General features: G+C 35.1%; 1 protein-coding gene across 3 annotated transcripts in view; it reads right to left on the bottom strand.

Annotated features, from left to right (window-relative positions):
• Positions 1-12,117, bottom strand: part of STPG2 (sperm tail PG-rich repeat containing 2) — a 185,479-nt gene extending 173,362 nt beyond the window's left edge. For 2 of the 3 annotated variants that reach the window (XM_079153827.1, XM_079153829.1), the window contains exons 1-3: positions 11,716-12,117; positions 1,697-1,809; positions 271-399 (exon numbers count right to left, since the gene is read on the bottom strand). In XM_079153827.1, the coding sequence (XP_079009953.1) occupies positions 271-399; positions 1,697-1,809; positions 11,716-11,824 (351 nt within the window). In that variant the 5' untranslated portion in view covers positions 11,825-12,117. Of the gene's footprint in view, positions 1-270; positions 400-1,696; positions 1,810-4,918; positions 5,308-11,715 lie in introns of those variants that run through there. The other variant, XM_079153828.1, reaches the window with a different exon arrangement.
• Between the last annotated feature and the right edge of the window lie 6,320 nt (positions 12,118-18,437).

The following is an 18,437-nucleotide window of genomic DNA, read 5'->3' as shown; positions in this document are numbered from 1 at the left end:
TGATTACACATTTATTAAGAGCAAAAATGAAGTCAGATAATAAAACTCTTGAAAACTAAAATTTACAAACATCAATGAGCATTTAATTACAAACTATAATATGGATACTAGCATATCTACTAATTTTTATAGTATATCTTTTTAAAATGTACTTAACATCACATAAAACATTAAACCTATTCAATTTTATTTTAAATAAAAGCAATGTCATTCAAATCATAATATGAAATAGCAACATACTGATTGAAAACTCATTTTAGCTTCCAGTACCTTTCTGTTCAGGATATTTAATGTTCCAGGGTAAGACTGATCATAGCTTGCAGGTCCTGGATTATCTGAAATAAATTTCTTAAAACGCTTCTCTCGGTTTTGTAGACTACGACCTCCTTTTATATTATACTAAATTGGAGAGAAAATAATTTATGAAATAATTAAAAGAAATACTTTATAATTAATTCCTATTTGATAAGTATTAATATTATAAACAAACAGCTTTTAAACACAACCAGAAAATAGAGGAGAGGCTGGGGATATAGGCCAGTAGTAGATGCTTACCTAGCATGTGTAAGGTCCTGAGTTCAATTCCTATTAACACCAAAAAAAAAAAAAAAAACTCCAAAAAAACCCCACCCTGAGAAAGGTAAGACCTTCAATTAAAAACACAGTTGTAGTAAAAGAGGACAATGAGTTGTCAAATTTTAACTTTGAACTCAAACTAAAATATACTGTACTTAGAGCACTCTAAGACAATACAAGAAAATGCACTTTAAAAACAGAAATCAAAAGCAGGAATTTCCAAAGTTGTAGAGAAGGAATAGAGTATATTCTTTGTAGGCCACTGGAATACATGTTTCTGAAATGAATTTAATGCTGACATTCATATTGCAGTGAAAAAGCAAACCTTCCAAGCTTGCTTAGGATCAGTTATTTTCATAGATAACATAATGATCATTTCCAGCAAAGTTTGATTTTATGCTCACATTAGTTTTAAACATTGTTTAATGCATAGAACATTCATCATGGAACATATGCAGATTCTTCAGAATTATCAACTAATAGACAATTAATTTAAATAAAATTCCAAAAGGATAAAAGATGATATTCATGATTATGAGGATACTGGCATTACAGCCATCATTTATGAACATGAATGAGGACCCTCAAAGATTTTCTGGTCATAGACTATTGAGACTATACAAAAAACAGGACACAGATAAGATAATAGCAGTGACTATAGCTTTAGACTATGGCACAAAAACTAACCTCTTCACTCTACTGCCATCCCTCTTCTATGTGTCTTCACCAAAATTTGGTTTTTGTGTCATACTCTAAAACTATCATCATTGCCATTGTCTCCACTGTCTCCTGTTCTGCAAAATCTCAAGAATCTGACCAGGACCTCTTCAAGGAGTCATAATTCACTCAAGAGTCCCAATCTCTTTATCTCATGGACCACACAGCACGTAACAATATTTTGTGTCTTATAGAAAATATGTAGAACAATGGAGATTACCAGTCAGGCAACCAACATCAAATGCAATTATTTCTTTTCTTTGAATTATAAAATATAGATTGAAAAGAAAAATAAGAAGATGATAAGGATAAAATAAAATATGTCAAATGACATTTTATACTACTAGAGGAAGAAATATGACTTTTATTAACCAAGACAGTAACAATAACTTCATAAATATACCTGGGCTTTGGAAACATTATAGTGCCCTGGACCTGGAACAGCTTTCTCAGTGTCAGAGGCAATAGTAAAAGTACTTTCTCTGGTACTTGAAGAAAGAAATGGTGCACAGCCACCTATTAAAAAATAATAAATTAAAAAAATAAATGCATCACTGGCAAATTTGTTAAAACACCAAAGAATTTGGAGGAAAAAAACACTGAAAATACATATGATCATTTAGTACTCTTAACATTAAGACTATATTTTCAGAACTAATGGCTAGCCACAAAAGTTATTATATAATATCAGATTTTATTAATATATTAAAATAAGATACCTTAAGATTCTTACTGAACAACAGAAAAAATGGCTAAAGAAAATAAAATATAAAAGACTTTTTGTCTTCTAATTATATTTGGTTGGAATGAAAATGGTATTTATATTTAACATTTTTATCCTCAGAAGATCACTCAGATTCTATCTGAAATAGAATATACTATTTATAGAAAATAGCATATATAAACTTATAGAAACAGACTATATGAAAAGAATTTCAAGTAGATGTACAGCAGCTAACTGATATTGTCTCCTTGCCTTAGCACCTAGTTGGTACTCAGTAATATTTTTTGAATCCTGGACTCTAAACAAAGATTTACAAATCTAAGATGCAAACTTCATTGGAACAAGCAATCATAAAATCAGACAAATTTGTGTAGTCTACTAAAAAATTAATTTATAAAAAATGTATGAACTGTATTGAGAATATAGCTTAAGCAACATGTGCATTTTAAAAGATAAGAAAGAATAAACAGTTATATTTAATAGTGAGCACTCATAATTTGAACACTAAATCTGGTACACTAAAGAAAAATTTAATGCTACTACAAGAATTTATTATGATTATTAGTTATAATAAAATCCTGTCACTCTCAGTTAATAGTAAAAGATACCTTAATTTAAACATTTTTTGAGGCCCACATGTATTAAAATGCAAATGAATCAAGAATTATTTATTTTAGGTTTTTGCAGCATTAAAATAATGTAAGAAAAATACAGACACCTTTTTATCTTTTTATGTTTTTATCAGTGCAATATATCTAAATGTAATAGTGGGGTTCATTTTGACATATTTATAAATGAATATAACAATTTGCTCCATTTTAATTCCCAATACTTTCTCCAGATCCCTCACTTCCTCCCTTCCCCTGATCCCCTTCCTCCACCCTACAGACATCATTCTTTTAAAAAAAGTTTTTAAAAACTCTTACAAGCATTTTTAAAAATTAAAATAATTTAAAACAAAGATAAGCATCCCAAAACAAATTCCTAGAAACTTAAAAAGAAGGGACATCTTCCTCCACATCGAGGTGGTTAGGAAATCTTCATGAATGATGATGATAGGTATTGCTCATCAGTGGGTACCACTGGCTCAGTGGTACCTGCCTGTAAACCCAGAGACTGAGGAGGCTGAGGCAGGAAGATCACAAGCTGGCAGTTAGTCTCAGTAACTTAGTTATACCCTGTCTCAAAACAAAATAAAAAGAACTGGTGATGTAACACAAAGATAGCAAGGTTGCTTAGCCTGCACAAGGCCCTGAGTTCAATCCTCAATACTGAAAGGAAGAAGGGAAAAAAAAAAAAAAAACTCAGTGTTAATCTGACATTAGAGGTGTAGCTCAGCGGTAGAGCATATACTAAGGGTATGTAAGGCCCTTAGTTCAAATCCCAATGCAAACACACGAGCACACACACATGCACACAAAATCATCTGGGTGATGACTATCCCAAAGCAGCAGAAAAGAAAGAAGATGAACCGAAGAAAAAGGGAGTGGACGGAAAAAAAATAAACTTAAGTAACAAAGACCACAAGAACATTTTAAAAGTAATCCAAGGTTCATCTTAAAAAGACAACTGTTTTCTGGTAGAGCTGAGAACCCCAGCATACTAGTAGAACATTACAAATCAGAGTAAGTAATCAGAGATCAAGATACAGATTTCATTCCAACACACACAAATGCACACTTATATACACACAAACCAAAATACAGATTACATAACGTGAATCACACAAATTATCAGTGTCCAGGAACATATGACCTATACACAGGAGGAGAGTTAATAAAATAGATTCAAAAATTGAAGGTAAAATAAGCAGACAAGAGCATTAAAGTATCTATTATAAATATTCTTCATATATTCAACAAGACAGGAAAGAGGAACATGATGAGAAGATATAAAAAGGACTCATATCACTCTTCTGATGTGAAAAATACACTGAATGAGATTAACAAAAAATCTCAGATATGTTAATAACACATTTTTCTCAATCTTTAACCACTTTGAAAATAAACTTTTAAAACAAAAATAATCTGAAATTCACATATGCATATTATTACATATGCATTACAATGTATGTAAAAGTAAAATGTACAATCACAATAGTCCAAAGGATGAGATGGGGAAAGGGAAACATTGTTGAGAAGCTCATGTACTTGTGCAAAATAGTAAAATATTATTTGAAGACAATATAAGAAACATATTTTAACCCTAGGCAACTACTTAAAAATAAAGCAAAGTGGATTAATGGGAAAAAACAGGTACCTCAAAAACATCTCTAAAAATATTTCTGTGTTGTGTGCACATAAACTGAACGAAACTTTTCCTGTAAATAAAACTTGGGTGCTATATGTCCATTTAGTCAATTATGTATCTTTCCTTCTTTTGATTGGAATGGGTGACATTGAAATATATTGTCTACTTTAAAATAGATAAATGAGAAAAAGGTAGCAAATAAGCCAATAATTGGAGTAAAAAAAGAATCACTTGTTTAAAAACTCAATTTATACAACAAAGGTAGGAAAAGAAAGCAAAGAACAAATGGAATAAATAAGAAAACAAATAGTAAAAGAGTATCTGTAAACCCAATAGTATCGATAATGAAATTAAATGTTGAAGTTCTAAATAAATCAATTAAGAGGCAGAGATTATCACATTGGATAACTAAAACCTAACTTTATGCTATCAATAAGAAACCCTCTCAAAACATAAAGACACAGAGTTTCTTAAAATATAAAAGAATGGAAGCCAGGTGTGGTGGCACACACCTGTGATCCAAGCTATTATTCAAGAGACTAAGACTGAAGGATATCAAATTCTAGGCCATCCTGGCAACTGAGCAAGTTCTCATCTCAAAATAAAATTTAAAAGGGGGAATAGGGGATAGCTCAGAGGTAGAGCACTTACCTAGCATGTGCAAGGCCCTGTGCTCAATCCCCGGTACCTCAAAAATAAAATAAAATAGGAGCTGAGCTGTGGCTCAGTGGTAAAGCACTTGCATGGCATGTGTGAGGCACTGGGTCCAATCCTCAGCAACACATAAAAAATAAATATAAAAATAAAGCAAAGGTATTGTGTACATCTACAACTAAATTTTTTTTAAAAAATAAAATAAAATAAAATAAAAATGATGGGAAAGATACATCATGCATCCAAGAATCAAAGAAAGCTAGCGTGACTATTTTAAAACCCAACAAAGCTGATTTTAGAACAAGGAGTTTCAGGACAAAGAAAAATGATTCATAATGATAAAAGGGTTTAACTATTAGTAAAGAAAAGCAAGGAATCAATACCATAAAAATCAAAATAGTGCTTACCTGAAGTACTTATCTGTAGAATAGTGCTTACCTGTAGAGAAAATGATTATGACTGAAAAGGAAAGTTTGGCAATATTCTATTTCTTATCTTGACTTTTCACCAAAAAAGCTCTATATTTTGTGCAAATATCTATACAAGCACTATTACATCTCACAATTAAAGGTATATTTCTAAGTTCCTACATTCATTAAAGTAATATGAGATAAACAAATATGAAAACTAAGAAAGCTAAGCTCAAGGCTAGTTCTGAGGCAATTGTCAATCAGAATACTGCAGAGCCCCTGATTATACCCAACAAATGTAAAATTAATTGGAAAGTACAGAAATTCATTGAAAAATAAGCACATAGCCTCCTGTATCCAACATATTATTGATGGCAGAATAAATATACTCTATATACATATGAGGGAAACAATCAATAAAGAATCAATATTCATAACACCCTCACTGAGGTAATACAAAATTAATTACAAAGACTTCTGTCAATAAACTGAAAGTACATACAAAATTCTGAGCACAAGTAAAAATTCAAGAATATTAAAATTTTTAAAATGATAAGCTCCACAAGGGAAAGGACTTTTATTTTTTTAATTTGCAGCTGTGTACCTAATGTTTACAGTTACAGTAACCAACTGTTCCAGCTTCTCCTGGACACAGGACTTAGTGCTAAAGCTAGAATAGTTCCAAACAAACCAGGATAGTTGATCGCCTTATCACAGTGCTCTAAATAATAAACAATAAATACAAAAGTAATAACTGACATTCTAAACTACACCTTTAGTCAGTTACTCAACAATACTGAATTCTTTATTTTACTTATGATGTACAAGTATTAGACAGTAAAAGTACAATAATGAAGATGAAAAAATGAGGAAATTAGACAAATAACTATACTACAAACAGTGCTGCCAAGAATTAACATGTAAAATGTAGAAGAGTTCTGGGGAATTAGGGTTGGTGGAGTTTGATTTCACATATATAGATAAACTGACACATGAAATGCCAACTATAAATCATAAATCAAAGAGAAAGAAGAAATTAAGAATATAGGAAAGATCTGAGAGGAAAGATTAATTCAGTTTGAGATATATTGAGTTTGAATTGCCAACAGCAAAAGATAAATCAAACTGGCATGAAGCAATAAAAGTCCATTCTGAGGAAGAAACTGGGCAGTATATGATTAAAAGACAAATTCTATACCCACAATGACAGTCACAAAGGACATTCTTCACAAATAAAAAACAACTAAGTCTTTGAAACATATACAGTAATCACTTGCATATTAATTAATTAGTCAAGGTAAATAAAGATAGATTTCATTCCCTGATGTGGCCTCTCTTAAATGTTGATTGGTTAATAAGATGAAATCATTCTTTTTGGAAAAAGCATTTAAGCACATGTAGAGGACGACGGATCCTTCTTGCTTCAGTATCAAATAAAGCTCCACTATCAAAGAAGAAATCTGGGAAAGAAAATATTTAGGAGGTGATGTCACTCAGTTTTGATTGCTAAAACAGAACTAATACAGATAACTAATAGATAGCCAATGTGGAATGTCATTTAATATGTAAATAAACTTTAAAAGTAACAAAATACTCCTTAACAGTACCAGGAGCAGTTACATAATTACAAGAAATATGGGTTTTTTTGTTTTTGTTTTTTTTATTATTGTAAGAAATATGTTTTTATCACATCATACTAGCCTAGTTGTCTGAAGGAAAATTTGCTTTCATAAGCTATACTACTTTTCCAGATAATTGAGAAAATCAGGCACAACTCTCACTAATCTAGAATTCAGATATCCATCATCTCTTCTACTCATGAAAGCAGAGCAGTTCAGTTCTGTCCCTTTCAGGTTGCAAATCCCAAATGGAAGAGTCTCTCTGATCAACTAGCCTAAAACCAAGGCAATGGGGTCTGCAAATTAAAATAGAAAGAATTTCCTGAGGAAAATGTGGAGCCATTACACTGGAGGACTAACTAAAGCAGGCTACAGTAAAAAGAGCAGTAGTGAGGAGAGAAAGAAGTTGGGAACAAAGAGTATCTGCATCTCCAAATCCTCTCTGAAAATCCTCATCTAAAATCCTCTCCTCTTGTGAAATTTAACTTAAGAAGTAAATTACATAAAAGTTCCAGTATCTGTCTTTCTCACACCATATGCTGAAAACCCATCTGATTCTTAATGAAGTAACAGCATACTTCTGCATAGTCCAGTGTGCTACTGATCTTAAAGACAGCAGAGATGAATATACGTAGGAAAGAGATAATAGTAACTTTTAAATTATCTTGTCAAGGAATCTGGCAGAGAAATGACTAAAAAGATATCTGTTCCTTCTACCAATCAATTATCATTGTGTTATCGCCGAGTATCATTAAAACAATGAAACTGTTCAGTTCCCAAGCATGGAATTTCCTAGTTTCTTTCATAGGTCAACAAGGTACATCTTTTAAAACAGGATAAGAAGGGCCTGGCCACACACTACTTACTGCCCTCTAAGCAGTAAGTTATCAGAGTTAACAGTTATCAGAGTTTTTAATTCTACTATATGTGGTTCATTTGTTTTTTAATTGTGCAATTTTATGTTAAAGTATTGGGCTTTTCAACTATCCCAGTTTTAACTGAGAATAATGGAGTAGAGATCATGAATATTGCCCTCAAGCAACACATTTTAGTGGAACTTTCAGATATATTAACAGAAATTACAACATAAAATTAAAGTGCCATGAAAAGAGTCATTAATAAGTCAGAAAAGGGATTGGAGTTGTAGCTCAGTGGTGGAGCACTTGCCTAGCACATGTGGGGCACTGGGTTCCATCCTCAGCACCACATAAAAATAAATAAATTAAATAGATACCATGTCTATCCACAACTAATATATAAATATATATTTCTCTAAGAAGTCAGAGAAGAAAAAATATTACTATGGAATAGAGTCAGAGAACTTCATTTCTATTGAGTTTCAAAGAATAAACAGGAATTAACCAGGTGAAGAAGGCAGAGTATACTGGGAATATGTATTAACAGGTACAAAGACACAGAAGTTAGCACACATGAACTTATGAAAACTGAAAAGTTGGAACTGGTGAAATGTAGTTCAAATGTAGGAGGAATTGGTGCCTGGAGATATCAGGTTAAGTGGGAAATCAGGTCAGGGATAGGAATATGAAGAACATTACTTATCATATTAAGGAGTTCTAATTTTTAAACTTGGTGTGAGAGAAGTTGGGTTTTTTGTTGTTGTTTGGTTTGGTTGTTTTTTTACAAATAAATAGTATATCACAGAAAGATCATTCTAGCCACAAAAAGAAGACAGATTGGAGACTAAAATAGAAGAAAACACATAATAATGTATTGGTTTGGTTCAAAATAGAAATAATGAGGACTTGAACTAAGGGGCATTTAAATAGAGGGAACCAATTTCAGAAAGACTATGCAAATAGAATGGGTAGGTCTTAATGATCAACAGGAATGATCAGGCAGAGGAGGAGGCTAGAACAGTTCCAAAGCTTAAAGTGTACAATAGGTGAATAAAAAGGGAACTTTTTTAAAGGGGCCAATATTGGTGGGGAAAACAATGAGCTCAGACACTTGGAATTTTAGATGCCACAGACCATCCAGACTGATATGTCCAGAAAAATAACAACAATGCTAAAGGCCTTAAGATCAAGAGAAAACACATCTTGGACAGCTATATCATCTAAATCACAAGAATTTCACCTGAATGATCAGAATCAGAATGTGAACAGCAGTTGAGTTTATAGATATGAGAAAATATGTTGAGAAAAGCAACAAGCAAAACGTATAGTATATAAACATTTTTAATATATTTGGAAAAAAATAAAATTTTTAAAGAAGACTATGAAGGATTGATAAGAAAAGGGGAAAAATGATTTCCTGATTCATTATTTAATCATATGTCAGGTACTTTTCCAAAATAATAAGGGAAGTTACACAATTCAGCTAAGGACTGATATTTGACTTACATTTACCTAGTCAACAGCATAGCTCATATGTCAACTTATCCTTAAAAGTGTCTTGGAGTTTCTATTTAACTCTTTGAAAGCAGGGACAGTACTCTGAACATTTTTATATTCTCTAAGTAGTAGGCATTTAATTGACTGTATGAATGTTGGCTCCTTTCACTACATGATTTTTTTTTTTATTTTCTAGGCTAGTCACCTGTAGTTTTGCCTATAATCAATTATACTTCTTAACTTCAGATTATGTTTAAAATTAAAAGCAATGTATCTATAAATATGGTAATGCTCATGGCCACCTTCCCTACCTAATTCAGGGAATGTCTGTATTTTTCATGCCAGCAGTGCTAACTGTTGTGGTTTTGTTGACAGAGATATCTCCGAGTGATTGATGAAAGCAGTGCTCACTTCAAGAAAACACATGTGCTTGGTCTTCAGTCAGGTGATTTTATTTGCCTGATAATATCTTTTAATGGAAAGTATTCTGACCTCTTTTTGTATACTCTTTCAAAAACTGTTCTGGGACATGATCTGAAAATGAAGATGTATGGGCTAGTTGAAAGGGGGTATGACCTAAGATCAAAAAACTCAATTTGCATCTTACTGGCTGTAACTTTGAATAAGTCAACAATTTTCTGTACTTATTTTACTTATTAATAAAAAGAGCAATATCACATGTACTGTATCCCTCCCAGAAATGTGAGGGAAAAAAAGTGAATAGTAGTAACTTATCGTGGACAGTTGAGCAATATAGAATGGCTGACCTTGGTCTTGCAGATTCATTAACAGAGCCACCTCCAGAAATCAAGAAATAAAGTGAGACTTCATTGCCACACTGGATGCAGAGGTCTTTGATGATGTTGTAGAGAAAACTATTGGGAAAACAGACTATTTTTCTCCTAGCTGTGGATAAGAAAACTGGGAACTCTTGAGCCAAAAAAGAAACCATGCTCAGATACAAGTCAAGTTGAAGGTACTCCATCATCTAAACCAACCATGCCAACCAATGGTGACCATAACATAAAAAGGAATGACACAAGAGGTCTCCACTGGATGTTGAAGGTGTTTGGAGAGCTGCTGAAGGTCAAGGTAAACAAATAGGAAGCAATACACAGAGCTGCTACTAAGTTAACAGCAATTGATTTTGGGGCACAGCAAGACCTTATCTGGGAAGGTGCCCACTGGAGTGACCCCTGAAACCTGTTGCGGTGAGCACTGTTGGGTGTTCTTCACATATGAGCACCTTGGAAGCAAGAACGCAGTAGTCAGGAAATGAAGATCCTTCCTCCAGGGCCTTCTACTAAATTGAACCTCCTGCCAACTAGCAAAGAAGAAAGGTTTACAGGGTTCGGCATCATTATTATAAGCAAGGCAGTGAACCATAGATTTGGAGCTGAGAGGTGATAAGTTAATTATTGGCACAAAAGAATAAACAACAGTAGGAAAAAGAACCAAGAGAAAGAATGCTGTTAGAGGTGCCTCAGGAAAAAGTGTTTCTAGGAAGAAAATGATCAATTGTATTAAGGGTCAAAAAGTATCATAGCAGTAAGCATTTTGGGCAGTCATTGGTCACCAGTAGGTTGTTGGGGAGTAAATGTTTTTAACAGCTCAACTGCATTAAAATATTAGGCATAACAAACTCCAAAAATACTGAAATTGGATGGTGAAAAGCAGAAAAATTCAAGATTTAAAATACAAACAGCTGACAAATTTTACTGCACCCAAAGAAACCTAAACCAACCCCAGGCTGATCAACTCATGTCAACAGGAAAAAGAGATTCTGGCATCTGTTTAAAAACACAGGTATAGTGAATTTATCGGGGAAAAAATGTGGGTCAACGAAGGAAAAAATAACCATTTAGAGGGTATCAGGCTTCCAACAATTAGAAAAAGTAGAACGCAAATTGGACATATATTGTTAAAAGTGGCCTAAGTCACTAACTGCAAACAACTAAATTATCGATCCCCACTCCACCTCTCAAGAATATAACTTCTTTACAGAATACAGAAAAAAACTTTCTCATGAAATGTTTGACTAAAGGATAGGGTGGTCAGATAATTTGTCTGAAAAAATTGATACGACTGTCTTTAAATAATACTGCGAAATAGGAATGTAAAAGTTACATCTTTGTAAGTAAATATCTGATTAATGGAAGTAAAGGTGTGTGAGGCACACAGGCGTTCAAAGAAAACAGAGCCAGAGCGTGTACACAGGATTTGGATTTTATAATCAACAGAGACAGGAAACCGAACTCCTACATGTAGCATTTTCCCTGCTTACTTAAAAGTTTTCTCCCATTTTTTAAGTGGCACCATTTCGCTTTGTTTTAACTCACAGGCACACAGAAGCCGAGCAGGCTAGGCAGTTGGCTGGCTGTCGCAGGAAATGGGCCTTTCCTATATCTTACCTGTTGCCTGCCGCTTCAGGGAAGGTACCTGGTAGGATCCAGGACCTACATGCTCCTCAGTGCTGCCACCTTCAGCCAACCTGAGCAAACGGGGAGCCCGGTCATACATAACGAGAGTGGGCGGGGCTGCAGAGGGTGAAAACGAGTTGGCTAAAGTGTGGAGCAAAAGGAGGCGGCCACTAGTCTGAGGTCCGCGAAGAAATCACGTAAACCAAGGAGCTAGCGTAGGAGCTATCTCCAGACCCGCTTATTGGTGTCAGATTTCCTCAAAGTCGATTTCGAGCCTCATGGTAAGGTTGAGGGGAGAACAACTACAGATTAGGCTACCCACACAGGCGTCTGTTCACCAGCCAAGAACTCAAGTACCCCTCTGAAGAACTCCAGGGAATAAGGGCCCACCCAGGTGCTTCCGGCCTTTGTCCCGCCTACTTCTCTCTGCCCCGGAAGTTTGGGGGCGGGCCCCGACTCCGGGAGAAAGGACTGGCGCTACTGTCCGGGCCAAAGCCTGGGAGCATGCGCACTGAGCATATGCGCACTGAGTATTTCCGCACTCGCTCGCGACACCTCCGATCCTTCCGCTCTTTTAAGGGGTCGTACGGAGTTTTGGAGCTTTTCTTGCCACTGTCAGTGCTGTATGTCCCGGTGTTTTCAGTGTGCATAAAAGTCCAGGAGTTGAGGGCTAGCTTGGACTTCATATTTTTCCTTAATTAAGACTGGCTGGGAAGAGACTCGTCAAAAATTATAGAAAAAAAGCGGTAGCGCAGTGCAGATCTTGGATTCCACAAGATCGCCCTCCTCTCCTACTACAGCTGTTTGCACCCACCGAGGAAAAGCACCTCTGATCTTAACCCTTAATCCAAACTGCTAAGAGAAACCCCCGCGGGGAGACGAGGATGGGAAGTGGGGTGGGGGAGATGGGTGACAAGAAATCAGGAACCAGAAAAAAAGTTCACCAACTGAGGCACGGCAAGCGCAGACCACTGAAAGTTGTTTTCTGTTGTCAAATGCCAGGCAATAGCAACACTGACTTATCTCCGCAAAATGAAGCCATTAGAAAACTCCCAGTCCACTCGCACTAAACCAATAAATCACCCAACCTTAAGTGAAAGGAATCTGGTTTCTGCAAAGGGCTTAAGAAGTCTGTGTGAGAAACCACCTCTACTTGTCTCAAGCAGTTTTCCCGCCAAAAGCTCTTAATCTCGATTCTAAACATCCTTAAAGGTTTATACCTTAAAGACACCCCTCGACCATGCCTTGCTACCTGAAGAGCTATAATATTTTAATTTGTCCTTACTACAAATTTTAATGCATTTATACTCTGTAATACATAATTTACTTCTCAATTCCGTGCCTTATTTACTGTGGCTTATTTGTACCACAATTATATAGAATACTCTCCATGTATTAGAATACTCTACATACTAGCCTATGTGCTTCTAAAAGATGTGTCTCTTAATACCTATTTTCCTATTCAATAGCTACCTGAATAATTTACTTACTCATTTTAAAAAACACTTGGTGTATTCTATAGGTTCCATACCCTGCTAACTTATAGGGTTACAAAGATATAAGAAAGACCCTGTTCTCAGACATTCTCAAATGAGGAAAAACCCATTTAATAATCCAAAAGAAGAGGTAACAAGTGAGGTGTATAAAATAGTAAGAGAATCGGTATCGCAATTATTTTAGAAACCTCTTCCAACTAAGGAGCTAGATAATGATCAGTAATTCTTTGTGAGTGACTTCAGTTCTTCTTGTATTCTTACAGAAACCCTTATAGTTCTCTCCCATGTTATTTTAACCTTATCTTCCCAAGCTGCCCCAGATACCCACTGAGAAAATCTAGAATGTATTTACTATGACATATGAGGAAAAAGTCACAGAGCTTAAAGGAGAAGAATCCATATGCTTTAGAGGATGATGCAGTAGTGCTTGTTTTATACTATTGGATATTCCTTAGAACCTCATTTACCCTTGACTCAAACACAACTATCAATTCAGCAAATTCATGTCAAAACAGTTTCTATAAACAGTGGTGCAGACTAACACCCTTCTCTGGCTATTCAACCTAGATTACTCTTTCCTTTGATACATTTGGGTTTAAAATTAGAAATGGAAGTAGTAATGCTTTATCTGCTTTCTAATTTGATTTTTTGACCATTGAGCCTAAGCTAACTTAGACAAGGGAGTTCTTCATAGGGTCTCTCCTAGCTCATTCATAGATTTCTAAAAGGAAATTTGCATCTGAAATGCCAACTGGAAATACAGTGGTTCTTTACATCTTCCCTGCCTCCTGAGTCAATGTTCTTTCCTCAAGGACTTCACAGAAATGGGTAACTCATCAATGGCAGAACTTCAGTGATTCTGGATTCTCTGGGCAAATTCTATCTGAATATCACACAACTGAAATATTATACCACTTGCAGACACATCTAATTTTGTAATACTTAGCCTATCATCATCTCTTAAGAACATAGAATTCTAAGAGATTTAACAAAAAGTCTTTTTAAAGATTTGAGAGCCAGGCATGGTGGCACATGCCTGTAATCCCAGTGACATGGGAGGCCAAGATAGGATTACAAATTCAAAGTCATCCTCCACAATTTAGCAAGACCTAGTTTCAATCCACAAACAAATATATATATATATATATATATATATATATATTATAAAAACAACTACTTACTTGATCACTGTGGTTGCTCTTCATATTTACCAGCTGTTATTTCCTTCTTATGACTCAGTAACCACAATGGTATGCAGTATTTCAAGTTTGGAAAATATTTTTAAATGAGAAAAAGTAAATCATTTCCATTGTCTTTCATTGTGGTAAATACCTTTTGGATACTCTGGAATGAGTGTGCCCCTAAAAAACATAATAACCTACAAACACAAAAATTTTGGTTCAGTACTTCATAATTCCTGCAAAACTATTTTAATGCTAATTAACCACACATTAGCTGACTATTTCCACAGTATTAATAAGAGATAGAACATATATTTGAACTAAGATTTTATTTGACTTCAAAATTGGGGTTATTTTCATTTCTACCTGCTGCTTCCCTCCAGATTAAATTTGGGGGGCGGGGGGCATCAGGATTGAACCAAGGGGTGCTTTACCACTGAGCTACATCGTCAGCCCTTTTTGTTTTTATTTTAAGACAGGGTCTTATTAAATTTCCCTGGCTGGCCTCGTATTTGCAATCCTCCTGCTCATCCTCTTGGAGTCACTGTGATTATAAGCACGTACCACCATTCCCAGCTAGGCATAAACTTAAGATGAAACTTGAATAGGAGAAAGCTTCAAGAAATAAAATTGATTATTTGTTAAATGAGTTGCAGTGAAGAACTCAATCAATACCTGTTTTAGTCAGCTTTTTCACTGCTGTGACTAAAATATCTGACCAGAACAATTTTAGGGGGGAAAAATTTATTTGGGGGCTCATGGTTTCAAAGGTCTTAATTCATAGAAGGCCAGCTCCATTCCTCAGGGCTTGAGGTGAGATTCAACATAATGGTAGAAGAATGTGGCAGAGGGAAGCAGCTCACATGATGATCAGAAAGCAGAGAGACACCACTAGCCAGAAACGAAATATATGCCCCAAAATCACACACCCCCAATGCCCCAACTCCTCCAGCCATACCCCACCTGCCTTTGATTACCATTCAATTAATCTCATCAGGTCATTAATTTACTGATTGGGTTAAGACTATCACAACCTAATCACTTCTCTGAACCTTCCTGCATTCTCACACATGAGCTTTTGAGGGACACCTCACATCTAAACCATAACAATACCTTTTTTCATTTTAACTCTTTGAAGATATAAATAACATATCTGAAGTATCAAACAAAGGGTGGGATTCTGCCTTAAAAAGTCACTAAATACTTTATAAGTATTATTAAACCAAACTGATTTCAAAACTACTTTATTTGACCCATTACAGTGCATTGATTTTCCATTGTTTTACTTTTTATAAAAAAATTAATGATAATAAAACATATGGCATGTAACAAAATCAACTAAATATACTTCATGAATGTTACTAGAAGTGACAGTAAAATGATATTCAGTCCAGTTTAAATGGTAAAAATTTAATGATTTGAAGTTTATAAATATATTTTACATATATTATTTTGTTCAATATAAATTTGTGTTTCTTTTACCTAGACTTTCAATGACTCCAAAATTACCAAATCGGAAAATGTGTTTTACAAATTAATTACACCATGTTGGGGCAGGCCCAAAATGACTATAGTCAGACTCCCTCACAGAGATTTATAGCAGGCTAAGTTATGTTTTTAGTGTGTAACCTAGGCCATGAATTGGCTATGTTATGAGTAGCACGTAGTCAAGGTCATAAACAGGCTAAGTCAGCATATATACAAACATTTACTTGTGAGCATGCACCCACTTATATGGCCTGTTCACAGTGCGCCTTCTTTGGCTTGGATATAAAGAGTAAAAAAGGCCTATGGCAAAGACTCATGCTAAATGGAACTGACTCAGGGCTGGCTAGGAGCTCTTGCTGCCTCTGAATAAATGATGACCAATATTCCAACCATGCCGCCCATCCTCTTTCAACTGTTGGATCCTGAACCTTGCTTCCCAGACCACAGCCTCACCCTCCACCTGACATGCCATGTTATCAATGACCACCTGATTCTTTTTTCACTTACATTTATGGACACATGTGAGATAGACACTGTGTGAAGCACTTAACATGAATAATCTAACTCATTTCTCACACAGTGGGTGGGGTGATTCTATCAATATCTCCACTCCATCTAGGAAGATTCTGAACCGTAAAAGTCATGAACTTTCTTTCCCATTGTTGCATAATGAATAATGAAGCTGGATGTAAAGCCCATCAGTTTGACTCCAGAACCTATTTCCATAGCTGTTAAGAGAAATGTCTCCACCTGTGCTCTACTTAAACACCAAATCGTGTTTTTCTTCAATTCTTATTTGGATTTTCCTTCATGTTTATTTATTCTTCTGAAAAACAAAAATGTCTAGAGGTAGCATTTCAAGAGTGGTGTGTTAACCCCTTGGTGGTGGAGAACCAGGATGCTCCATCATCGTGCTCCATGTCTTAATGTGTGGCTTCCATTCTTGAAAGCTTTTCATCGTCCAAAAACTATTTCCTGGAGTTCTAGCCTTTCTAGCCAGCAGAAAGGGAGAACAAGTTTTCTCTCCTCCCTTTCAAGAAGTCTTTCTGTTTCCTAGTCTGACTATTCTACCTTCTAGCCATTCTTATAATTCATGTATTTCCTTTGAGATACATGCATTTCCAAGTGTCTGATTAATAACTAAAGTAAGTGTTTTACCATCATTTCAAATGGAATATGCCCAAACCTTAATTTACTTTTCTCTCAGGAAAGCCTTGTCCTCCTTCTCATCCCCTTATTTCTCCTGAAAAGAGCAACATCTTCCCATACATAAGGCTTGAAATCTTTTAGACTCCTCTTCCCTTTGTTCCCATATCCAAACAGCTGCCAAGTTCTATTGTTTCCACCTCTGCAATCTTTCTGAAATCCACCCCCTCACCCCATTCTTACTGTCATTTTGTTGAGGCGCTCAACCCTCCTGATTTGTTCTGTTCTAATATCTCAACTGGAATTCCTTCTCCCAATCTCTCTGCTGGACTTTATCCCACACAATGCAACTAGGTTAATCTTCCTAAATACAGTTTTGACAGTGTCACTCTCGTGCTCAAAAATCTCCTGTTTCTCTCTAAGTAAGTTTAGCATTGGGTGTTTAAAGCAAGCCAATATACATTTCTATTCTGTATTGTTCACTATTCTGCTTTCATACAAGTTATATATTGGTCAAGTAAACCTTGCTTTTCCCATACAGGTGCTTTTGTCCAGGACGAATCTCTGCTTGGAAGTACCCTTTTTCTTCTTGTCATCTATTAATGCTTAACTATAGAGAATATTATTTTTTTATTTCTTCATAGCATTTAGCATGGCACAGCTTAAAAAGTTTATTTTTAATGCTTTTTGAGTTAATGATTAGAAGTATAACAAAATATATAAGGAAATACAAGCCAAATAATACTGCTTTTGATGCCAGCTTAGTACTTTAAGTTTTATGAGAAACAGACAATTTTATATATATTTGTTTTTGGTACCAGGGATTGAACCCAGGGTGCTTAACCACTGAGCCACATCCCAGTCCTTTTATATATTTCATTTAGAAACTGGGTCTCATTGAGTTGCTTAATCCCTCACTTTTGCTAAGACTGGCTTTGAACTCATGATCCTCCTGCCTCAGCCTCCCCAGCTGCTGGGATTACAGGCATGCACCAATGCACCTAGAGAAAAATAGATAATTCTTTAAAATATTATGAGACAGAGCTGGAAGTGTAGTTCAGTGGTAGAATGTTTGTCTAGTATGCATGAGACCCTGGGTTCTGTCACTCCAGCACCGCAAAAAAAAGGAAAATGTTTGAGATCAAACAAGTAGCTATTCCTTCAAAAACAGAATAAATCATATTTAGTCATTAATTCATCTCCCAGAAATCTTCATAATCATCCATGTTTTCTGATAGTTAGCTTTTTAAAAAAAATACTGTTCTGTTTAATGAACGTAGACAAAGAAACCAAGAAAAAAAAAAGTTTGGAAATTTAGGAAGCCAGATTTTTATAAGTAGCATGAAGAATCCATTTTCTACTTATCCAGCTGTATCAAGTATGTCGATGCCAATAAGTACAC

This window comes from Sciurus vulgaris, assembly GCF_902686455.1.
Source record: "Sciurus vulgaris genome assembly, chromosome: 9".
Classification (NCBI taxonomy): Eukaryota; Metazoa; Chordata; class Mammalia; order Rodentia; family Sciuridae; genus Sciurus; species Sciurus vulgaris.
The sequence above is the reverse complement of the archived record's forward strand: the minus strand, read 5'-3'. Positions and strand labels throughout refer to the sequence as shown.